A 25913-nucleotide genomic window follows, 5' to 3' on the forward strand; every position below is an offset into this window, starting at 1 on the left:
AAAAAAAATCCTAAAATATGTATGTAAACAAAAAGACCCTGAATAGCCAAAGCAATCTTGAGAAAGAAAAACAAAACTGGGAGCATCATGAACACTGATTTCAACTATATCACAAAACTACAGCAAACAAAACAGTATAGTACTTGCATAAAAAGCAGACACAGACATCAATGGAACAGAAAAGAGAGTCGAGAAAAAAAAAACCTAATATGGCCAATTAAATTTTAACAAAGGAGCCAAGAATACACAGCAGGGAAAGGACCTCTTCAAAAAATGGTTCTGAAAATACTGGATATTCACATATACAAGATTAAACTGGACCACTATTTTATATAACACACAAAAATCAACTGGAAATGGATTAAAGAGTTGAATGTAAGACCTGAAACTATAAAACTCCTAGAAGAAAATAGTGGGTAATCTCCTCCCTATCGGTCTTAGCAATGTTTTTTGAATTTTATGCCAAGAGAAAGGAAATGAAAGACCTGTACTCCAAAACTATAAAAGATTGATAGAAGAAATAGAAGATGACACAAAAAATGGAAAGATATATTCCATGGTTATGAACTGGAAGAACCAATATTGTTAAAAAGTCTGTACTGAGACACTTGGGTGGCTCCATCAGTTAAGCATCTGCATTTGGCTCAGGTCACAATCCCAGGTTCTGGGATCAAGTCCTGCCTATCAGGTTCCTTGTTCAGTCAGGAGCTTCTTTCTCTTTCTGCTTGCCTCTCCCTCGCTTGTGCTAGCATTCTCTCTCTCTCTTTGACAAATAAATAAATAAATTCTTAACAACAACAAAAAAAGTTCATACAGCCCAAAGCAATCTACAGATTTGATGCAATCCCTACCAAACACCAACACTTTTCACAGAATTAATACCACAATTTGTATGGAGCCACAAAAGACCCTGACCAGCCACAGCAATCTCGAGAAGTAACAATAGAGCTGGAGGTATCACAATCCCAGATTCCAAGATCTACTACAAAGCTATAGTAATCAAAACAGTATGACACTGGCACAAAAACAGATACACAGATCAGTGGAATAGAATAGGCCAAGAAATAAACCCATACTTACATATGGTCAATTAATCTATGACAAAGGAGGCAAGAATACATAATGGAAAAAAGAGTCTCTTCAATAAATGGTGCTGGGAAAACTGGACAACTTATGCAAAAGAATGAGATTGGACCATTCTTTTATACCATACACAAAAATGGAACTCAAAATGGATTAAAGACCTAAATGTGAGACATGAAACCATAAAACTCCTAGAAGAAAACATGGGCAGTAATTTCTCTGACATCAGCCATAAAACATTTTTCTAGATATGTCTCCTCAGGCAAGGGAAGAAAAGAGAAAAATAAACATTGAAACTCTGTCAAACTAAAAAGCTTCTATACAGCAAGGAAAACTGTCAACAAAACAAAAAGGAAACCTATGGAATGGGAGAAGATACTTGCAAATGATATTTCCAATAAGGGATTAATATCCAAAACATATAAGGAACTCATGCAACTCAAAAGCAAAAAAAACCCCAAATATATTAAAAAATGGGCAAGGAACCTGAACAGACATTTTCCCAAAGAAGACATACATATAGCTAGCAGGTATATGAAAAGGTGCTCGACCTCTCTAGTCATCAGGGAAATGAAAATGAAATATCACCTCACATCTTATCTACTGTCAAAAAGATAAGAGGTAACAAGTGTTAGCAAGGATGTGAAGAAAAGGGAACTCCTGTACACTGTTGGTGGGAATGTAAATGGAACCAGGGAATGCAATATGGAGGTTCTTCAAGAAATCTTTAAAAACTACCCTTATGATCTAGCAATCCCACTTCTGGGTATATATCCTGAAAGGTAATGAAATCACCATCTCTGAAGAGATATCTCAACTCTCATGTTTACTGCAGCATTATTCACAATAGCCAAGTATGGAAACAGCTGAAGTGTCTGACAATAGATGAAGAGATAAAGAAAATGTGATGAGATGGAATATTATTCAGCTTTAAAAAAGAAAGAAATCCTGCTATTTGCAACAGCAAAGAGAATCTGGAGGGCACTACACTAACTGAAATAAGCCAGACAGAGAAAGACAAATATTGCATGGTATCACTTACATGGGGATCTTAAAAAAAAAAAAAAAGCTGATCTTTATACAAACAGAAAGTAGAGAGGTGGTTGCCAGGATGGGGGCGGGGGCAGAAAACAGGAAGAAGGTGGTAAAAGGGTATAAACTTTTAGTTATAAAGATGAATAAGTTCTGTGGACCTAATATATAACATGGTGACTACAGCTGATAATCCTGTATTGTATAAGTGAAATTTGTTAAGAGAGTAGAACTTCAGCATTCTCACACACACAAAAAGTGAATATGTGAGGTGATGAATATGTTAACTTGGAATCCTTTCACAATATATACACGTATATATGTATGTGTGTGGATATATATATATATATATATCAAATCATGTTATAGAATTTATATATTTTATAGTTTTGTCAATTATACCTCAATACCTCAATAAGCTGAGAAAAGGTAGATAATATTTGCTAAATGAAGTGCTATGACTACACCATATATGAACAAACTAGTTGTACATAATAAAATTATTTTAGGAGATAGAAGAGCAAACATTTAGAAACCACTGCCCTATGAGATATGAACTAAAGAGAATTCAAACACAATGATTAAGATAATTTTTCTTTGGGTTGATAGTTTCTCCAACACAGAGAATGTTTCTTGAAAAAAACAGTGTATGTGGACCAGGGTGAGGTAATAGTTTGTGTTCTTTCCTGGAGAGATAGTGTGGCATTGGGCTTTATACCTTCCTGACATTCCTGAGCTTCAATTTTCATGGTGATCCAAATGAACCTTAAACTGTGAGAAGCACTGGTAAAGAAGAGGCCATTTGTAGGAAAGATATAATCACCAGATATATAAGCAACTCAGGTGGGAACTTTTTGATGCACCTGCTTAACTAAAGCTGAGTAAGGCAAAATAATGAAGAGTTTAACCCTAATGATAGACTGACTTATATAAATGTCCCTAAGCACACAACTCACTGTCCTCAACTAGGGAGTTTGTTGCCCCAGGAAGCACTGGGCAACGAAAGTCCAGAAACATTTTTGGTTGTCACAAGTGGGGAGAGGAAGGCTACTACTGGCATCTAGTGAGTTGATACCAAAGATGCTGCTAAACATCTTAAAATGCACAGCACAGCCCCCACAACAAAAAATCATTTGACTCAAAATGCCAATAGTGCTGACTATAGAGAAACCCTAGCATAGATTATGCAAACATCCCTACTTAAAGGTGTGTTAACTGGAATTGTTCATGAAAAAAGGAGCAATAATTTGACTACACAGCTCTGAGGGGATGAATTTTATATCTGGGCATTCTGCATCTCAGGGTCTATGCAGCTTTCAAGACTATGTGTACCCTGGCTAAAAGCTCTCAAAATCATTTTTCTGCTATTTCTAGCAAACTCAAGAGTCAATGATAATCTGTATTAGCATATAAAATCAGTCGGGATCACTGCCTAAAACCTGTTACTATGTGAAGAAAAATAATGGAGACAGAAAATTAAGGTACTATTTCATTTAAAACCTAATCCAACTGAAGAAGAAAGCAGGTGTAGGGCCCTTAACTCCATACCCTCCTTAGCAAAAGACACCAATAGTCTATACCTTCATTTTCCACGTCCACAATCCCTTGTTTGCAATTTCAAAAAGCTAATAACTATGCAATATTCTTGTCTAAATTGTGGATGCACTTCTTACCTGAACTCATCATCTGGCAGCAAAGCCTGAACAGAGGCGAGGCTATTCATTATCTTAATTACCCCACTTAGTGTAACTATTCACAGGGTTCACTGCAGAAGTATTCAGAGGTTTGCTTAGGAGGTGGCGCCACAGGATTTGCTGGAGCTGTATATATGATAGATGCTCCTTACTGCCCTTCTAAAATTTGAAAAACTGTAACTTTGAAAACATTTGGCTTCAAAAGTTTTGTATACATGATTTATGGACCTCAAATGACTAAAATCCAGTCAACAGCAAATATTTGCTGAAAGTATTCATATACATTTGAAGAAAGAAAAGACACGCACATACACAAATCCCTACATTAGTAATTAGCAGTATGACAATCAGTTTATTTAGGGCATTGTGTAAAAGTCAGGCTTGCAGCTTCAAATCCTACAAAGTCCTGCTAACTCTGCATAGAAATGCCTTTCTTCAAGTCCATAAACTAACCTCAAACTCAAATTCAGCCTTCTTGGTAAAAAGCAAGAACAGTGAATGATTTAGGGTAAGCCCCTTGACTATACCAGAAGTGCTAGCTCCTGAGTTGATGGTTGGGAGTATAACTCTTTCTGCATATAAACTCTTATTTCCCTCCCAGACAGGCCTTACCTGACCAGCCTGTTGACTGTCTTATGGTGTGCTCATGGGACTGGCCCACAGAAATAGCAGGTTGTTAGGAAATAAGTAGTAAGGAATTACTGAGAGCAAATGTACTCAAATTGTCGGTTTTATATGCCTACCTTATAGGATGGGGGCTTGGGAACAAAAGGGGATGCCAGCTGATTTCCAGAAACCATCAAAAAGATACTTGGCCTTGGAACCATGGTGGAAAAAGATGCATCATGCTTGTTGCCAAAAACAGTGAACGCAATAGAAACAATTCAAACTTCTTCAACATCTTTTTTTGCCAGTTATAGCTCTGCCAAGGCTCACTAATCACCATTCAGTTCTTATGCTTTTTTCATTACACTGTCAAATAATCTTCCCTCTTTTATATCCTAAGAAAATACATGTCCTTCTCCTGAAAATGAAATAGCACATTGTATTATTCAATAAGTTGAAAACAAATCCTGAAAAGTTTTTGTGAAACTGTTCTCTAATAAAACTCTAAGAACTATGATGTAAAGCAGGGAAAATATTTTACTGCAGTTATACTCAGTACATTGTTAATTATTCTAATGCTAAGGTAGGAGGAAGAAGCACTTTGCCAAAATTTTTATAACTTTCACCACCAAAGCAGTTTGCCTGTGGACGTATCTACCAGTGCGTTGTGAAGTCTCATGACCATTCAGGAAGGAGGTGCCATCTTTCTCTTCTCAGGTGTCTCAAATAGGGAGTGGGAAAGGGCCAGAGGCCACAGGCAAACCTCCTTCCAAGACTGGATGAGATCATCATCAACCCCACCCCAGCATCCAGCTCAGCTTCTTAAGAATTTCACAGGCTCCAGCCCTCAGACCAGCCTCCTATCAGGTTCTCAAAACAGGAAAAAAATAAGTGGATCCTCCCCACAAAAAAAAAAAAGGGGGGGGGAATTCTTACATTATACTATTATTTTAAACATGTTCCTGTTATGTAATCAAGGAAAAGAGCAGATTAGGATCTCAAGAATGACTTTTCCAAGAAGACTCTTCTAAATTAGTTTCCTTTTAAAATGTCCTTACAAATCCTTAAACAATTTTCAAAAAGAAAGTTTTATGGCAAGGATTAAACATATGCATTACATAATTAACTCATTCCTAATAGAAAAGATAGAGCAAAATATTGTGAGCTCTCTGTGCTTTATCAGAAAACAAACTTTTCACCATGACAAGTCCTTTAGTTCAGTTCTTCAGGGATTCCACTCTATTTTAGCTTCTGTATAAAAGTACTGCAAAGCTGTAATTACATTCTCTGTAATCAGCCCATTCCCAGTGTAATCAAGAGTGTCACGAATTTCAAGTTATGATCTCACTGCTGAGGAGGGAAATGTGTGGAAGAGACAATTTATACTACATGTAAAATGACATTGTGTTATGCCAACAAATTTAAAACATTAAAGAAAAAAGTAATATGATAACAATCATCATTTACAAGGGAACTATTATGTTCCTGATAGTTTTTTTTTTTAAGATTTTACTGATTTATTTGACAGGCAGAGAGAGATCACAAGTAGGCAGAGAGGCAGGCAGAGAGAGAGGAGGAAGCAGGCTCCCTGTTGAGCAGAGAGCCTGACGTGGGACTCGATCCCAGGACCCTGAGATCATGACCTGAGCCGAAGTCAGAGGCTTAACCCACTGAGTCACCCAGGCGCCCCCTGACAGTTTTTCTTCCATCATTTCTACCATCTGACTAATCAACTCTTTCCTATTAAACCCTGTACTCTTGCCGTATGGTATGACAACTCAACCCCTTCAGATGCCTTTCAATTCCCTTCATTCAACTGCCAGTCACTATGGGGATAAAGATATATGTGAGGTGAATGGTTCCTGGCACAATGTTATGCTAATGTAAACCATATTTTAATTGGCAGAAAGGTCCATCAGTGAAGTGTATAATTTCTAAGCAATGTGAATAAAATTTCATCTCAATAAAGAATCAAGAAATTGAGTATCAAACGTAATGTGCCACATATTATAAAGGTTCAGACAAAACATTTTATAAATGTAACCATAGCCACATTAATGAGAAAGGACAAGAGCAATAACTGACACTTACCAAATGTTTACTTTGTGCCAGCACTATAAGAATCTTAGACAGATTATCTCATTTAATTTTCACAAATGGCCAGTGAAGTAATACAATTATTGCCTCCATTTTTCATATCAGGAAGCTGAAGCTCAAGGATGTTAAATAACTGCCCAGGTTAATTAGCTGGTAGAATACAGCCAGTATTGAAGCCAGGTCACCTTGAAACTCCGTTTTTTACAGCTTTCAGGCTAGACTGTCTACTGATTGTATTACACAAGCAATTTAAACAAAGTATTTTTACCTTTACTCTTCCACCAAGGCTCCTGGTGAACTACAACTATTACCAGTCAACAAGGGGTGGGGGGAGAGGGAGTAGTGAAAGCAAAAAAGCAAGATAACTGCTTATCAAGATTCTCCTCTCCAATCAAATTCAGGAATTCCTTTCCATGAAATTCAGGAATTCCTTTCCATATTCTGTATAGCTGATCAATCTTTTAAAATTATACAATTTTTTAATGACAGCTGATAAGTTACTAAAGCACCAATCACAAAATAGAATGCATTCTTCTATTTTTCAGATTAAAGAAGCTGATTGACCAAGAAACCAAGTCCCAGGAGAAGAAGGAGCAAGAAAAGGAAAAGAGGGTCACCGCCCTGAAACAGGAGCTGACCAAACTGAAGTCTTTTGCTTTGATGGTGGTGGACGAACAACAAAGGCTGACGGCACAGCTTGCCCTTCAAAGACAGAAAATCCAAGACCTAACCACAAGTGCAAAGGAAACACATGCTAAACTAGCCCTCGCTGAAACTCGAGTTCGGGAAGAAGAGCAGAAGGCAACCAGACTAGAGAAAGAACTGCAAACACAGACCACAAAGTTTGACCAGAACCAAGAAACAATTATGGCAAAGCTCACCAATGAGGACAGCCAAAATCGCCAGCTTCGACAAAAGCTGGCAGCACTTAGCAGGCAAATTGATGAGTTAGAAGAGACAAACAGGTCTTTACGAAAAGCAGAAGAGGAGCTGCAAGATATAAAAGAAAAAATCAACAAGGGAGAATATGGAAACTGTGGTATCATGGCTGAGGTGGAGGAGCTCAGGAAACGTGTGCTAGAAATGGAAGGGAAGGATGAAGAACTCATAAAAATGGAGGAGCAGTGCAGAGATCTCAATAAGAGGCTCGAAAAGGAAACATCTCAGAGTAAAGACTTCAAACTTGAGGTTGAAAAGCTCAATAAAAGAATTATGGCTCTGGACAAATTAGAAGATGCCTTCAACAAAAGCAAACAAGAATGTTACTCTCTGAAATGCAATTTAGAAAAAGAAAGGATGACCACAAAGCAGTTGTCTCAAGAACTGGAGAGTTTAAAAGTAAGAATCAAAGAGCTAGAAGCCATTGAAAGTCGGCTGGAAAAGACAGAATTCACCCTAAAAGAGGACTTAACTAAACTGAAAACATTAACTGTGATGCTGGTAGATGAAAGGAAAACAATGAGTGAAAAATTAAAGCAAACTGAAGATAAGTTACAAGCTGCTGCTTCTCAGCTTCAAATGGAGCAAAATAAAGTAGCAACAGTTACTGAGAAGTTAATTGAGGAAACAAAAAGGGCACTGAAGTCCAAAACTGATGTGGAAGAAAAAATGTACAGTGTCACCAAGGAGAGAGATGATCTAAAGAACAAACTAAAAGCAGAAGAAGAGAAAGGAAATGATCTCCTATCCAAAGTTAATCTATTGAAAAATAGGCTTCAATCATTGGAAGCAATTGAGAAAGATTTCCTAAAAAACAAATTAAATCAAGATTCTAGTAAGTCCACAACAGCATTACACCAAGAAAACAATAAGATTAAAGAACTCTCTCAAGAAGTGGAAAGACTGAGACTGAAGTTAAAGGATATGAAAGCCATTGAGGATGACCTTATGAAAACAGAAGATGAGTATGAGACTCTAGAACGAAGGTATGCTAATGAGCGAGATAAAGCTCAATTTTTATCTGAAGAGCTGGAACATGTTAAAATGGAACTTGAAAAGTACAAGTTAGCAGAAAAGACAGAGTCCAGCCATGAAGAGTGGCTTTTCAAAAGGCTTCAAGAAGAAGAAGCGAAATCAGGGCACCTCTCAAGAGAAGTAGATGCACTGAAAGAGAAAATTCATGAATACATGGCAACTGAGGACCTCATATGTCATCTCCAGGGAGATCATTCGGTTCTACAAAAGAAACTCAATCAACAAGAAAACAGGAACAAAGATTTAGGAAGAGAGATTGAAAACCTCACTAAAGAGTTAGAGAGGTACCGGCATTTTAGTAAGAGCCTCAGGCCTAGTCTCAATGGAAGAATCACCTCTGACCCTCAAGTATTTTCTAAAGAAGTTCAGACAGAAGTAGCAGACAATGAGCCGCCTGATTACAAGAGTCTCATTCCTCTGGAACGAGCAGTCATCAATGGTCAGTTGTATGAAGAGAGTGAGGACCAGGAGGAGGACCCTAATGAGGAATCTGTGCTGTCCTTCAAATGCAATTCATCTTCTCCCTGTCCTGTTAACAGGAAGCTATGGATTCCTTGGATGAAATCGAAGGAGAGCCATCCTCAGAATGGAAAAATACAAACTAAACCCAATGGCAATTTCATGCAACCTGGAGATCTAGTCCTAAGCCACACGCCTGGGCAGCCACTTCATATAAAAGTTACTCCAGACCATATTCAAAACACAGCCACTCTTGAAATCACAAGTCCAACTACAGAGAGTGCTCACTCTTATACAAGCACTGCAGTGATACCAAACTGTGGCACCCCAAAGCAAAGGATAACCATCCTCCAAAATGCCTCCATAACACCGGTGAAATCCAAAATTTCTGCTGAAGGCCTCATGAATATAGAGCAAAATATGACCCCAATTACTACGGCAACCTTTGCCAGAGCGCAGACCCCAGAGTCTTGTGGTTCTATAACTCCAGAAAGGACAATGTCACCTATTCAGGTTTTGACTGTGACTGGTTCAGCAGGCTCTCCTGAGCAGGGACGTTCCCCAGAGCCAATAGAAATCAGTGCCAAGCATGCAATTTTCAGAGTCTCCCCTGACCGGCAATCATCGTGGCAGTTTCAACGTTCAAACAGCAACAGTTCAAGTGTGATAACTACTGAGGATAATAAAATCCACATTCACTTAGGAAGTCCTTACATGCAAGCTGTAGCCAGCCCCGTGAGACCTGCTAGCCCTTCAACGCCACCACAGGATAACCGAACTCAAGGCTTAACTAATGGGGCACTAAACAAAACAACCAATAAAGTCACCAGCAGTATTACTATTACACCAACAGCCACACCTCTTCCTCGACAATCACAAATTACAGTAAGTAATATATATAACTGACGACTCTCATCCTCATCCAGTCTATAGTGATATTGTTGCAAGGAACTCAATCCTTTTTAATTATCCCTCCACATCCCCCAAAAGACTGACTGAACTTGTTCTTTGGGAAGGTTTGTGCATGAACTATCCAAGAGTATCTGAAACTAACTAAGTGTTGCCTGCAATAGTCATATCAAGTGTGCACTTACTGTATATCTTTTCATTTACATACCTGTATGGAAAATATTTAGTCTACACTTGTATAAATACATTTTTATGTATTTCATTTTCCATAACTCACATTAATTTCACTGCAACTTGTCTTGATGAAATACCTTAACATTTTAAAGCAGTAAATAATGTTATTTTTACCATTGCTTGCTGAATTTTTTTTTTTTTTTTGGTCATTTTGTGTTATATTTTTGCATGTATAATAGAATTTTACTTTCTGTTCATAAGGTCTATTAATTCTTCCTTAAAAACAAGTAGGACCGACTTCCCACCTCCCATTACAGTCAGCTTCTGATCACATGTTATTAGAGGAAGAGGAAGTGGTTCAAATAAATAAAATTTATGTTTCTTTGATTTTAAAGTGAACTGTAAGATCTCTCAGGGGCAAACTTAACTTCCAGTATCAGATGTATTTCAGTATCCCTGGTGCCCGGCAAAGTGCTTAGCACATATTAATAACTTAATAAATGTTTACTGACACTAAGTGAATAAAATATTAAATAATTTGCTTTTATGAGCACATATAAGCTGATGGTGAAAGTAAAAATGAAATGTGACAGGAAGCCAGAAAAAGCACATTTGAAAACACAAGTTACCTTGATAATCAAGAGTTGACTGTATTTCTACTACAGGTGAAAACCCCCATAACGTATGTATTTGCATCTAAATATGAAATAAGCCACTATGATATATGCCCTTGAACACTGCTTCAAAGCAAAAATGTCATTCTTATTTTTCCTTCCTATCTCTTTTCTAAAATAGTTTGGATGATTTAAGGTAGATGCTTCCTACCTTGCTTGTAAATCAGCTATATTCAGAAGCTTACAATATAATTGCATTTCTCCCTACCTCTAAACAAGCAAATAAAAGCCAAAGATAGTTTTAAATACAAGTTATAGAAAAGGCATTTTTTAAAAAAAAATCATACATTATGTTAGTCGAGGAAAATTCAGACAGAAATTCAGACAAAATAGTTCATTACCAGTTTCCCTTTTTCCAACCTCATAAATGTTAATTTCTTTTGGTCAATTTTACTGCCAGCTACTAATTTTAAACACAATTCATTTAGACACCCAGGCAAACTGAAAATCTTGAGAAGTAAAAGAAATCTTCCACAATTATCCTCCTTTTCCCTGCAAAATCAATTTCATGATAGGAAAGCAAGATTTGTTGACAGAAACACTTCCATGGTGATGAACTGCAACACCAATGCTGTGGGCTTGCATCATCATTAAATAAATTTGGATGAAAGCTGAGGCTGGTGATGAATGAGAAAGCTTCTGTTTAAACACATTTATCTTGGGAATCGGCAGTGACCCAACTGTATTACAAAATACATGATGGTCTAAAGGTTTTTCAAAACGATTTTTATTTATTTATTTTAAAAGGTTTTGTTTATTTGAGAAAGAGAGAGAGAATGAAGAGGGGGTGCTAGAAAGAGGCAGAGGGAGAGGGAGAAACAGAATCCTTACTGAGCTGGGCTCTACCCTAGGATCCTGAGATTATGATCTGAGCCCAAGGCAGATGCTTAACCAACTGAACCACATAGTTGCCCCAAAACTATTTTTATTTTTAAGTCACCGTGGGCTAGAATTTTAGAGGAAACTACATACTTAATTTAGCATTTTTCAAAGTAGACATTGATAAAGCTATTGCATAAGATGACATTGTATAATAGTAGACATTGATAATGCTATTGCATAAGATGCCACCCAGCTGCTGAGGGGAGATCCATTCCTGGCACACCTGTTAAATAACAGGGTTTGAAAATCTCTGGGCTCTTCAATAGTTCAACCCTTTTGTAAGGATTCAATTTCTCATGTGAGCCAGAATAATTCTCTACAATAAAGTTAACACCATGGGATCTGTGCTCCATGATTACAATGCAAATTCTCATTTCATCACCTGCTCTAGGTATTTACTATAAATAGGCATCCCAAGTGATTAATGTTACTAGAAGTTTATTGGACTTTCAAGGAACTGAACCTCTTTAGAGGTTCCTCTACTGGGAGGGTTACTTCAGTATAATAATTCACATCACCATCAGAATTTAGGAACATTGTCATATTAATAACACATATAGATTATTAAAAGTGTTACTAATTAAAATTTATGGTAAGGACAGCACCATTTCTGGGGGGGAAAAAAGCATCTTCCCCTTTCCATAAAATCACACATTAAAAAGGAGCATCTTCCCATCACACATTCTAGACTTTTGGTCCTTAATTTCAAAATTAATTTTTTACTTAGTTTTTTCTAAAGATTTTATTTATTTATTTGACAGACAGAGCGAGCACAAGGAGGGGAAGCAGGCTCCCCATTGAGCAGGGAGCTGGACATGGGGCTCAATCCCAGGACCCTGGGATTGTGACCTGAGCTGAAGGCAGATGCTTAATCCAGGTACCCCTCAAAATTAAATTTTTATATCCTGTATATGTTTGAAAGGTTATAGAACTTTCTTTTTCATTTGTGAATAATCACAGAAGAACCTTGAAAGCTAGGAAGGAGGAAGGAAGTGACATTGGAATATCTTCAGATGAGATATGTAAGGGTGGAAATTTGTTTTCTTGAAAGAAGGAGGCCAATGAGAGACTCACAGAAGACAGTTTTTATATACATCTGATAAAATATCTTTCATTTTATATGAAGTCCCAGCTTCAGAACCAATTTTCATTTTTACTCAGTCCCCTATCTCTTTAAATTTTTAAGTTGCAGCATCCTTCCACAGATTTAAATGATTTTCCATATTCTTCTGTCCTTTTAAGAACAAAGGCAAAATTTCTCCTAAGGATGCCTCTGTTCCCTGGGGGCAATTGCAAAAATAAAATCATCACCCTTACTAGGACAATGTGAATTACTATAGTTGGAACTTTACATATAAGGGAAGTTCTCTGTACATTCAAGATAATGACAGGATTACATAAATATACTCAGAAGGTCTCCACAACTATAGTTCACAACGCCAAGACATTAAGACAAATATTCATGACACCCAAAGGATAAAAATTAGGTTGCACTATAAGATGGTCATAAAAGGGGTATTTCATTAAAAACTTTTTTAAACTTGGAGCCTAAGCATTTAATGATCTTTAATGAAGTAGAATTCCGGACAAAAACATGTTTTTGGTAGCTTCTTTGATCCTGAATCTTTACAGAGTGAGTCTCCTTTGAAACTTATTAGATAAAGGCAGGGAACGATCTTTATAACAACATTCTATTTCCCTAAGCCTTGGTTTCTGTTATTGTTTTCCCCTCCAAAAATCATTTTGCTTTGCAATCCTAAGAAAAAACAATCAGGCAAAAATGTATGCCCCAAACATTAAGATCTGTGTTTCTCAAAGTAAAATCCAAGATACATGTATGAGAATCTCGATGGTCCTATAAGGGTAGGACCCGGGAAGCTGCACAAATACCTCTGCTGATTAGTATGTATTCTAAAGTAGGAATTCCACTGTTTTAGAAATTTCCACATTGATAAACATTAGCAAACGTGTTCTGACAGTAGCCCTGCTCTATCAGAATGAATTATACCAGTCCAAGGAATTGTGACTATTCTGCTTTCTAGTGGCTGGCATAACAAACAGAAAGCTCATTTCCCAGATTTTCTTTTTACTCAGAAGAAAAGCTTAATAAAAACTACCATTTATAAGGTGGAAAAGTTCCTACTTTTACAACTGTACCAAAGCATAGATGCCTGAATCTTTAGCTGAGCAGTAGCAGGCTGTCTGACACCTACAAGCTGTTCTTCCCTCAGATCCAGGGCCCCCAAAAGGCCTACAGCATTTCTTGGGAATGGTCCAGAAACACACTAAAGACAGTAGTTTGGATGAACCAAAACAAAGGACTCCATTCACCTTGGGCCACAGTGGAGCAAATGCCAAGAAAGAGCAAAGAAGATAAGTGGTTCAATAAAGTCCCCAATCTCAAACCTCCTCTAATTCATTTTCATTTAGATTGAACTCCAAATCCCTTCCTTTCCAATGGATGGACCCTTCCACTGTGCAGTGAAATATATCAAAGCAGGCATGCCCTCAAGGCAATACTGTAGGGTAAGGAATCCTTAGGGAGTCCAACCAGTTAAGTACTTTATCATTTGATAATGAATTTTAACCCTGTTCATATGGTAGCATATATAAATTTGTCAACATTCCATCAGGACACTAGTTTTTATACTTAAAATGGTGGCATAAGGACACCTGGGTGGCTCAGTCGATTAAGCGTCTGCCTTTGGCTCAGGTCATGATCCAAGGGCTTGGGATCAAGTCCCGAGTCAGGGTCCTTGCTCAGCAGGCAACCTGCTTCTCCCTCTGCCTACCACTCCCCCTGCTTGTGCATGCTCTCTCTCTCCCTGACAAATAAATAAATAAAAACCTTTAAAAAAAATGGTGCCATAAAAATGTACTCTGGGCTACAGTCAGCTATCCTAGGTATAATCTTCTTTACTTGTAGCTTCATTTTAAAATTTCACTTTTTTTAAAAAATAAAATTATTGATCAAGAAAAATAAAATTTGTCTGATGAAGGCAATTTTTGAAAGCTTTTTTAGTTTTCTTATTTTAGTAAGTTCCTTTTCCCCCCATAGCCAAATGGTCATGTATGATATTTTTGTAATATCATCTAGGATTTTTTTTTGCCTCTGAGTTCTATTTTGCTTTTGAAGGCCTAGTCATCTTTGCATAACTAACAGTGTATACAGGCTCTAAAGACCTAAAAAGGCTGTTTCACTTTGCATCCTCTAGGCCTCTGGAAAGGTGGAATGGGTTCCCTAACTGACATGCCACTCATATACCTCAGTGACACGCATTGTGTGTTTTCTTCAAAGCACCACATGGACACAACTGGTTAATCTACTGACCATGACATACCAAACTGCCTACCATCTACCTGACACGGGGGCAGGTAGGGAGATAAAAGATTCACTCCCCCTGAAGAGTTTATTATTCTGAGAAAAGGAAGAGATGAGAAAGAAAAGAGGAGTAGATAATATTTAATCAAGTGCAAACTAAATTCACACAGTAAACTAGAGATTAAGCAGGACTACTGTAGATTAACAAGGCTTCATAGAGCAAATGAGGCTTGAAATAGGTCAAAGAAAGATTTAGAGAAGTGGAGGGATGGGGTCAGAGGTAATATTTGAAGCCAGCAAACAAGTTCAGGTTCCAGTTCATGCCCTTCCCAGCCGACTATGGGGCCCTAGAAAAGTTACTTAATTTTTGTGAAATAAAGAGAACTGGACTTGGTGATCTCTAAGATCATATCTAGTTCTAACTTCCAGTGATTTCTGAATTCTCTCCCTTTTTAAATTGTTTAAAATTCCTTTGGGAAATAAGGCAGGGCATAAATAAACCGATTATCTGCAGAGTTTCCTTTTAGAAATTAAATTTCTGGGGCGCCGGGCTGATTCAATCTGTTAAGTGGCTGCCTTCAGCTCACGTCATGATCCTAGGTTCCTGGGAGCGAACCCTGCATTGGGCTCTCTACTCAGTGGAGAGCCTGCTTCTCCCTCTCCCTCTGCCTCCCACTCTGCCTACTTGTGCTCTCTCTCTCTCTGTCAAATAAACAAATAAATAAATAATTCTTTAAAAAAAAAAAAACAAGAAATTAAATTTCTTCTTCCTCATTTTCCTACTTGTAGGTGTCCTAACTCTTAGATGGTCTCCAAAGATGTCTTTTCTTCTTCTTCTTCTTCTTTTTTTTTAAAGATTTTGTTCATTCACTTGAGAGAGAGAGACAGCACAAGCAATGAGAGGCAGAGGGAAAGGGAGAAGCAGACTCCCCACTGAGCTGGGAGCCTGAAGTGGGGTTTGATCCCAGTACCTGGAAATCATGACCCGAGCAGAAGGCAGCTGCTTAACCATCTGCGCCACCCAGGTGCCCTGTGTTTTCTATGAATTAGTCTTTTAATCTTCAACATATCAGCTCTTTTCTTATTAGAGCAAACCTTCTCAACCTCAGGACTATTGACAGTTTGGATCTGATGATTCTTCGTTGTAGAGGGATGATGTTCTATGCACTCCAGGATGTCTAGGAGCATTCTTGGCTTCTACCAACCAGATGCCAAGCAGCATCCTCCAACTGTGACAAACAAAAATGGCTCCTGATGGCCAAATGTTCTCTGGGGGGTAAAATCACCTCCATTTGAGAACCACTGCAATAGAGAGATGGACTAACTAACTATAAGCCAGTTCCTTTTTTACAGGACTTGCTGGTGGGAAAAAAATCTAACAGCTCATTTGAAAAGTGTTACGTCTGGTATATAGAGATGAAAATCTTGAATCTGACTAAACATAAGCCTCAAAGCAACTTTAAAAATCAGCACTGAAGACTTGAGTTACATAAGGATTGTTTCCACTAATTTGACAGACTGGCCCAAAGCATGTGTGTATTTGATATTTATTTTTGTGTTAATATATTGTACCTTTGTTTCTTTCAATACCATATTATAAACTTGAGTTTTCAGATGAGCTTTGCATTTCTCACATGCCTTCAAGAGAAGTAAAGTGTAGAGAACCAATCATGTTTGCCTAAGTGGGTGAAAAGTCAGTTTTAGGAGGATGCCCATGATCTTAAGAGATAACCCTTCACTGTTCAGCCCTTTCCAAAGAGTCCTCTATGAGAAGTTTCAATTCTCTCTGTAGTAGCTTATAACCACTAGAGGCACAAATGTCTTCTATTAGAATACAAGCTTTCTTCATTCTTCAACAAATCAGCTACAAGAATGAACCAACCAATATTTATAAAGCTCCTAATATTACTCATTGCTGTATAAGGCAGTTATGCAAGTGTAAGACTTAGAATCTAGGGTGGGAACTGAAGACTACCTTAAAAGGTAATTAAGATCATAACATAGGGAAGGAATTCTATAGATAGTAAGTACTATAGGAATTTGGAGGAGGAGCCCATTACTATAGGGGCAAGGTTTGGGGGTTAGGTTTCAGAAACAGATGAGAGATGAGGAAGAATATGATAAAGAGAGGATAAAAGGTGTTCCAGGGAAATGCCTACAAGAGCAGAGATGTGATGGCAGATAGAAAAGGAGAAAAAAAACAATGTTCATGGAATAAAGAGCAGCACAGTATGGCTGCAGATGAGAGGGCTAGAGCAGGGGTTAAGACTTGAAGGGTTTGGTCCTGTTAGATTCTGAAGGGCCTTGAATATAATGTTAGGGAGCATTCTATCACACCTCAGAGAAGTGAGATAATGGAAACAACTAATTCTTTATACACTTATTTTACAACAACCCTATAAAGTAGTTATCTTCACAATTTTAGAGATAAAAAAATTTTAATTGTGAGATGTAAGGAAAAATTGCTTCAGGTTGTTCTGTTAGTATGTGATAAGAATGAGACATTATAACACAAATCTTGTCCATTCTCTTTCGATAGAAACATACTGAGAAGCTACCGCAGTGTAAGTGGAAAGCACAATAAATTGCATTTGAACCTCTCCATTACCTCAACTTACAGGTTGCCTAACATTACATCCTTGTCTCAAAAGTCTGCCACTTTAGCCAGAACACTTGGAGTGTCCCTAAATATGCACAGGACTTTCCCCTACCTCCTCCCCACTGTTCTACATGGATAATTTTCTCTTCTCTCATCAAGTGACTCACACTGAAAAGTCTGGCTCAAGCCTTACCTTTTCTGAAAACTTCCATGATCACCACAGTCCAGAGGGATCTGATTCCCCATCCAACTCCTCCCATCTCCCTGAGGTTACTGTTAGGGGAATAAGTAATTATGAATGTGAGAGGCCACACCTTACATAAATGGGCAAGCATGGGGAACCTTAAATAAATGGGCAGGCATGGGGAAGACGGACTTGGGGATGTGCTGTGGATAGGACATGGGAGAAAGCAAGAGCAAGGAGAAGCACAGTTTCTCATCATCAGGAAAATGTCAGGCATGCAGAAAGAGCGTGGAGTATGAGGTACCTGCAAAGCAACAGAAGTGAACAAAAATGGTCCACAGAGGAAGCATCACAACCATGCACATCAAAGCTCATAAGAAAGTAGGTGCCTTGATAGTCTGAATAGTGATCCAACACTTCCAGAAAACACAATCAAAAGATCAAAGTCTAGCCACTGTAGATAAGCACCACCAACTTAGCCCAGAGGTAGTGGGACTTCTGCTATCACAGAAGACTAGAAAATCTTCCTGAATGGTATACCCTAGTTTAGGATTTCCATTTCTCAAGCAACATGATATCTTAAAAGGAAAGAATGATGATCCCAGAATCATCTTAAAGGGAAAAAAAAAAAAAAAACAAGGGAAGAAGATGCGCTATTTATCCTCCCAGGTCAGTGGGAAAAGTATTAGGGTTCAACCTTGTCAGTCTCTAAATTCCGCTTCCAATTCAGGATTAAATCACTGTAAACCACAAATAAAATTGACATTTTAGAGAAAGTCTTCAAGTTGGTCTTCAATGTATCTCTTGTAAACAATTAAATACGTAAAAATACTTGCTTTGATGCAGCCACTCTTCAAACAACCTACAATTCCTCAAGAACAAATTATAGCCCTTCATTATTAGTGAGCTGACTGCTCACTGCTTCCTCCTTCTCTTAAAAAAGAACTATCCCTTTTCTGTTCTTTGCCTTTTAATGCTGTTCTTACGTGAATTCATTGATATTAGGCTTCAGAAAATTACAGTTTTATAGAAAGAGGAGTTAATTGTGCAATAAAAATAGTGACAGATCCCCAAAAGGCCCATAACATAAACATTTAAACACCTAACAATACCTTCAGAGTAACAAGGAGAGGGTCAAAGGGTAACATCTCAGTGAAAAAGGATGACACCTCTCATAGTGACAGGAATAGGCAACACGATTCTTTTTATATACAACTTTTTTTCTAATTGTAAGATTAATACATATTTATTATAAAAATTTTGGAAAATATAAATGTCAGGGCTGCTGATTTTAGCTTCTAAGAAGGGTAATGAGAGGACGAGGGAGAACAATGGAAAATTATTACTATTTTTTTAGGCTAACCTATCAACTATGGCCCTATTCCAGGTTTTCTCAGACTGCCAATGAGGAAGGAAATGTGCTGGGGGTGGGGGGCGAGCATCCTGTAATTACTGAACGCCCATGTGCCTAAGACTCGCAGATCCCCCCACAGAATATAAGTTTACGTAATCTGTCTGCTCAGTCTAGAGACAATGGCAGAGGGGCCAGCCTGGTCACTGGAGGACAGGGACAGGATTTCCCTTCCCCCTGCTAGCTAATCAGTGCCTGGATAACAATTCAGTCACGATGCATCCTTCAAGAACTGGGAAGAAATGCCTCCAGTAGGGCGCTGCTCTCAGAACTAGTCACATTCTTATCAGAAAGATTGGTGGCCTTGTGGAGGGGCAGAGCGGGATGGAGGGTGGTGGGGATGGGCATGCGAGCACAGAATAGGGCCCAATAAAACTCACTTCTCAGGCTCTGGGAAAGGAATATAAAATTATCTGTCGCAGAAGAGATTGGCCTGTGAAAAGGAATTACATTTTTCCCTTAGGTTCTCAGCCACTTGAATGGTATTGACAATTTCTCTCATGATGATTCTTAAAACAAGATCTCTCAAGTTTTCAATGCCTACCAAACAGGTCCACATGGAAGGTCCAGCTACACTTCAAACTTGGCCTCTGCCCACACCCCACTGCACTGCTGCTTTTGGGTTGCTCTTTGTCTTCCTTCTGATGATGGTCCACTATATTACTTGTTCCAAGGTTCAACACCCAGGAGCCATTTTCCACTTTTCTGCCTGCTTCCCCAATCTAGTCAGCCACTCTGCCCTAGTATTTCTTTCTCTGCCCTCCCCCCTTTTATTTGTGCTACTACTCCCCAAATCCAGACCTCAGTACAGATGGTAATGTAAGGCAGTTAATCTATTGCATTTAACCCCTTACATCTCTAATACAATCTTCACTCCTGTGGCTAGTGATCTTTCTACAATACCTTCCTAATCATGGTAATTCTCCAGTCCTCTCCACGCCCCCACCACCAAAAACAGCACTTACTTCACACTGACACTACGGAGTATCCAAAGAGCAAGCAATCAGGCCTCCCTCTTTTGCCTCAACTCCCTTTGAAACTGGGCAACCTCTGTATCCTCACCAAAACACGGTACTGACCATCCTCCCACATACCATTGAACTTTCTTGCCTTGTATCTTGCTCCTGCTATTCCTAGGGCTAGAAGCTTATTCTATTGAAACCTTAACTCCTATCTCAAATGCCAATTCCTCTGGAAAGCCTTCCTTATTTTTCACAATCATCCTTAGAGTTTCCAAAATACTTCTGTTTGTACCTCTATTATAGCACTTTATTTTGCCTCTTTTTTTTTTATAATTATTAGTTATCCCTCCTATACTGTAATCTCTTGAGAGCAAGAATCTACTATCATTTATTTTTGAAACTCCTGTATCAATGTTTCTCAAATGCAGTCACTGACCACCTTTGTAAGAATCACTCAGGACTCTACAGATTTCCACATGCCTAGACCTCTAAAAACCAATGCAAGAAATCCGCATTTTAAACAATCTACCTGGTTCATTCTTGGGCTTATAAAGTTAAAAAACCACTGTACTACATTACCTAGGACTTAAATACTGCTGGCAGTAGGTGTTCTACAAAGGCTCATGAGGCTAACAACGTTATCTGGTGGCCATAGCTGGTTTGCATTTGTTCTTCTCATAGACTCACAGAGTGTCAGGGCCAAAGGACTTCATTTCATTTTTCAATTAAAAGACAGCAAAAGAGAAAAAAGTAGAAAATAGTATGTTTTCAGGCACTCTAAAAAAGACGACAATCAGACCAAGTAGGATAAAGAAGGAAAACATTGTGCGAAGAGATCCTTTTTCTGGATCAGAATTGCTCAGAAACATGGCCCAGTAAACACAGCACCCGCCTGGTCGGCTGCCTCAACTCCCATGCTTGCTAACATGTCTCCCATAATTAATTGGAGAGGGTAAAGCAGAAAAACAAGAAAGATAAAATAATCAAAGAAAATAAGTTATGATTACAATCAGGAAATATGCACCTTAAGAACAAATGTAAGGAAAAAGAAAAAGTTCTTAAAGTTAATATTAGTAAGAACAAACGCTTATCTGATGGGCCAGGGTCTTTCCTACTCCCCAAAGAACATTAAAGTAGTCCTCTAATTCCCAGATAAGTATTAGATGAGGAAACTGAAGTCTGAAGAACTAAATGCCTTGCCTGAGGACACAAAGCTAGTTGGTGCCAGTACCAGAATGCACACCCAAGTCTACCTGGCATCACAGCCTCTGCTCTAACTGCTAACTCAAGGTTGTTGTAAAAGGTAAGCCTGTGAACAACTGAAAACACTTAAATGGGTGCAAATGAAGAAATGAGAAAGAAGGGGTGGGAAGAGTACCAAAAAAGAAAAACAAACAAAACATCTGAGGTAAAAATCTGATAAATGAATAAAAAGAAAAGAGGATGGGGCGCCTGGCTAGCTTAGTCATTAGAGCATGTGACTCTTTGTATTGGGGTTTTACGTTTGAGCACATATTAGATGTAGAAATTACTTTAAAAAAGAAATCTTAAAAGAGAAAAAAAGGAAAAGAAAGGGGACAAACAAGGAAGACAATAGTTCAAGGTTACTATATTTTACTTTAGCATACTATTTCTATATGTGATGCTACGTGGGTACTAAATGGAAGTAACTGGGTTAGGAAGGATTTTTGAAAACTATATTTCAGTGTTTATTCTTGGATTGTCCTCAGTTCCCATGGTGTAATTACCACAGAGAGGTTGGATGTAACTAGGTACAACCATAAACCATATTACATCATAAAATAAATGCATCAATTTTCTCTAACCTCCTCAGAAACTAGACAATGCTTTAATAGAAATAATAGCACTGCAACTCTGTTTAAAACCAAATGTCTTCTCACAGGAGGTTAAAAGGAATGAGCGAATCCAACTACAGAGTTTCCTTTTTAAGGAACACTTACCATATAAAACTGTAAAATCTACAGCGATAAAGTTTTATTGTATAATGAGGAAGTTCTGAGAAAACCAAGAGGAAAAAAAACAAAGCAGCTTATGAAACTCTAGGATATCTGCTAGATTCATTATCTGTCTTTTCCACTTTTTTTTTCTTTATACAAATTAGTAGTGATTTACCAAACAATACAAAAGACAAAATAAATAAATGCAATAATATTTGAAAGTTTTTTTCCAGTTTATCATTTCCTCCTTTTCATCACCACATCTATCATAATAACTTATACACTTTCCCATTAAAAAGAGATAAAAACAAAAATACAAAATATTGTTATTCTGATAACACAGCTGGGTTTTTGAGGGAGTCAGGCAGCACTCAATCTGCCCCCACCCTGCATCACCCCAATAACCACAAATCAAAATTATAGGAGGTCTTTGGGAGCCTTGAGTCTTTCAATCTGTAGAGCAAAAGGTGTCCTGAGGGGTTGTGCAGTCCTTGGAGTCAGGAACACTCCCGAGGGAACACTGTTTTCTTAGACAATATGTTGCCAATACATCTCCAGAAAGTTCAAAGCACTTACAAAATTAATTTCATTTACAGAAAAGGGAACATCCTAACTCCAGCTGTCTAACTAGGATCTAATAGCTTCCCCATAAATGCTGATTTTGTTCTGGTATGCTTTCAGATGTTTATCTTCCATGATAATATGAAAGAGCACAAGCACCCAGTTGAAATTGGGCTACATAATTAAGACTTCAAATAAAACTGAAAACATTTTCACCTTTCTGCACTTCTTTTGGTCAGAAAGGCTCAGTATCATTTAATGACTTGTTGTAACCAGGGAATCTTTTAGATTGCTTGGTTTCTTTTTAGGAACTATGGACCAAATAAGCCAACATTTTAAGAATTTAGTGAATGCATTCCACACATATACTCCTTTTCTTTCTACTGCTCCCTAGATAAAACCAATGCCTCTGCGTCACTGAATTTGGCATCCTTCAGACCCGTTATCCATTCCAAATCCCAATCTCCACGTTGAACTGAGTTAAACATAAAAAAAATAAATAAAAAAATAAAATTCTTTTCTTCTATGAATGAGCTTTCCAACTAGCTTAACCTCCTCCAAGACATCTGCTTTCTGATGAAACCCAGGAGCCTCCAACTCTGAGTAGAACATTTACTGTGTGGTCTTAAAACAGACATATGCATAGATTCCGCCTGCAATATGCACTCCAAATTTGGATAAAACTGTCCTGGAGCTATTTGACATAATGTTCTATAAAAATGATCCAAGAGATGACACATCTTAAAGCTCCATACCTCATTTACTGAAACATGTCCAAGTATAAAATTCATACAGGAAAAAAAAATAAAACAAACCATAGCATCATTTTTAAGATCAGTGAACGACAGGGCGCCTGGGTGGCTCAGTGGGTTAAGCCGCTGCCTTCGGCTCAGGTCATGATCTCAGGGTCCTGGGATCGAGTCCCGCATCGGGTTCTCTGCTCCGCGGGGAGCCTGCTTCCTCCTCTCTCTCTCTGCCTGCCTCTCTGCCTACTTGTGATCTCTCTGTGTCAAATGAATAAATAAAATCTTTAAAAAAAAAAAAAAGATCAGTGAACGACATTTAGGACTGTTCTAATAAAATAACTAGCCTTTGCTGCCATCTAGAGGTCAAAACTATGTAGTGAAATCAGAGTTAAAAAAACAAAGTTGGCTTGCACTATTGATGGGTCTAGAAACAATGGGAGCTCAGTAACTTCCTGACAACTGACCCCCACAACGACCATCATGCCAAACCACACTGTCTTCACCAAAGCATAACAATATAGCTTAAAACAAACAAGCCCCATCAATATTGTGTTCCATACCAAATGGTTTATCACTGGGCTTTTAGTTCTGAATAACCTGTTGTGTTCATTAAAAACTCACATGCCCATATCCTACACTTCTAGACAATCAGAGTCAGTTGGTTCTAAGATGGGATGTAGACACCCACAGTATTTTAAAAGCCCCACAGGTTGATGAAAACCATTGAAATCTCCTACACCCAGGCAGGCCAGAGTTCGAGATGAAAGAAAACTTAAAGCTTATTTCTGCTTCTTTCTTTTCCTTTTTTTTTTTTTAATCCTTAAAAATATATAAGTAAACCTTTTTTTTTTAATCCTTAAAAAAAAAAAAAGGTTTACTTATATATTTTAGAGAGAGAGAGAAAGAAAGAAAGTATGCAAGTGTGGGAGAGTTGGGGAGGAGGGGCAAAGGGACGAGAGAGAGAAACCTAAGCCCACTCCACACAAAGCCCAGAGCCCCACAAGGAGCTGCATCTCAGGACCCTGAGATCACCACCTTAGCAGAAACCAAGAGTTGGATGCTTAATCAGTGGCGCCACCTAGCCGCCCCCTGAAGATTTTATTTTTAAGTAATTTTTAAGTAAACCCAATGCAGAACTCGAAATTACAACCCTGAGATCAAGAGTCCAATGCTCCACCAATGAGTCAGCCAGGCACTACACAACTTTAAACTTACTTCTAAAGGAGGTTCAACTATCGCAGTGTTTCTCAAAGTATGGCAGGCTGACCACCTGACTCACCCCATCCAAAGATAGATGAGTTATAATTTCTAGGGGGAAGGCCTAGAAATCTACAATTTAAAAAGGATTTCAAAAGACTTTTGTACAATAGGAGAACCCATCTAAATCTTGACAAAGTTAAAGGACATTGCAGAAACCTATCTTAGAAAGGCTATTATTAAGCCTATAATGACAAGATAGGATAACTTCAATTAGTCCATCACTGATTTCAGTTGCAGCTGCTACTACTTGTGGTTGGGAAAATATGGTTGATATTCACATAAACGTTTTGATCTCTGAAGTATTTCCCACTTTTTAAAATCTCTTAATATAATTTAGTGTTGCTTTTTCTAACTGTATACTTATTGTAGAAAATGTAGAAAATATAGAAAATAGAAGAAAAATAAAAAACACCTATAACTTCACCAGTTACTTACTGACAGCACTGGCATATTTTCTCCTCAAACATACATAGTTAAAGCACATATATAGATTTTAATCCTGCTTTTAACATTTCTAAACAAGCATTTCCCTATTTCTTCAAAAGCATTAAAACATATACTTTCAGGTGATTATAGTGTAATTTATAGTATAAAATTTTGTTATAAATAATTTAAAAATGAATAGCCTTGCCTACATCTCTGATTATTTCCTAGAAAAGATTCCTAGCAATAAAATCAGTGAGACACAGAGTTTGAATTTTAGGTATCTTGATACACTCCACCAAACTACTGTAATCATCACTGAGGTCACTCATCTCACCAAACCCTTACTGGGCACTGAGTTTTATTTATTTTTTTTTTTAAAGGTTCTGCCTATTTGAGAGGTAAAAATGTTGAATGAGCATTTCAGCACTGAAGATGAGACCTTGAGGACAGGCTGAAAGGTAGTAATACCATATAGATAAGGAGGAGACTGAAAGAGTATGTTGATACTCTGATATATATCTCACTTGCTATTTTTAGGATTAAGTATTAAAAAAAATGTCAGTAATACAAAAGTCCAAAAACTCTTCTAGCAATCCTCATATTTTTAGCTAAGTCTATGTACCATTTATCTGAAAATCTAAATACAGTTGCTTTGAAAGTTAAAGGGCATTTTCAGTAACTAAATGTTTACATAAAGAGACTTAACTGTACTTTATCAGTACAATAAAAACATGGAAACAAATTTCTGTAGAAACAAAAATAATATAAGAAGGGTTCCCATAAAAACAGTATTAGTAATCCATCATGAAAACTGCAATGCATTTTCAAAAGATTTATATTTTTGAGCTCATAGGAGAGAAAGGATGATGCAATCAAAGAGGGGGGAAATATCATCACCAG

The 25913-nt window shown here is 37.8% G+C and overlaps 2 protein-coding genes across 7 annotated transcripts in view; one reads left to right on the forward strand and one right to left on the reverse strand.

Moving 5' to 3' along the window:
* The window catches only part of CMSS1 (cms1 ribosomal small subunit homolog), a 382853-nt gene that overhangs the window by 344690 nt on the left and 12250 nt on the right, over positions 1-25913 (reverse strand). The window lies entirely within an intron of this gene.
* Positions 1-25913, forward strand: part of FILIP1L (filamin A interacting protein 1 like) — a 302790-nt gene that overhangs the window by 274929 nt on the left and 1948 nt on the right. For 4 of the 5 annotated variants that reach the window (XM_032351058.1, XM_032351068.1, XM_032351078.1 and 1 more), the window contains one exon: positions 7058-9830. In XM_032351058.1, the coding sequence (XP_032206949.1) occupies positions 7058-9830 (2773 nt within the window). Of the gene's footprint in view, positions 1-7057; positions 9831-16259; positions 17431-25913 lie in introns of those variants that run through there. The other variant, XM_032351089.1, reaches the window with a different exon arrangement.

This window comes from Mustela erminea, chromosome 1 (assembly GCF_009829155.1).
Source record: "Mustela erminea isolate mMusErm1 chromosome 1, mMusErm1.Pri, whole genome shotgun sequence".
Classification (NCBI taxonomy): domain Eukaryota; kingdom Metazoa; phylum Chordata; class Mammalia; order Carnivora; family Mustelidae; genus Mustela; species Mustela erminea.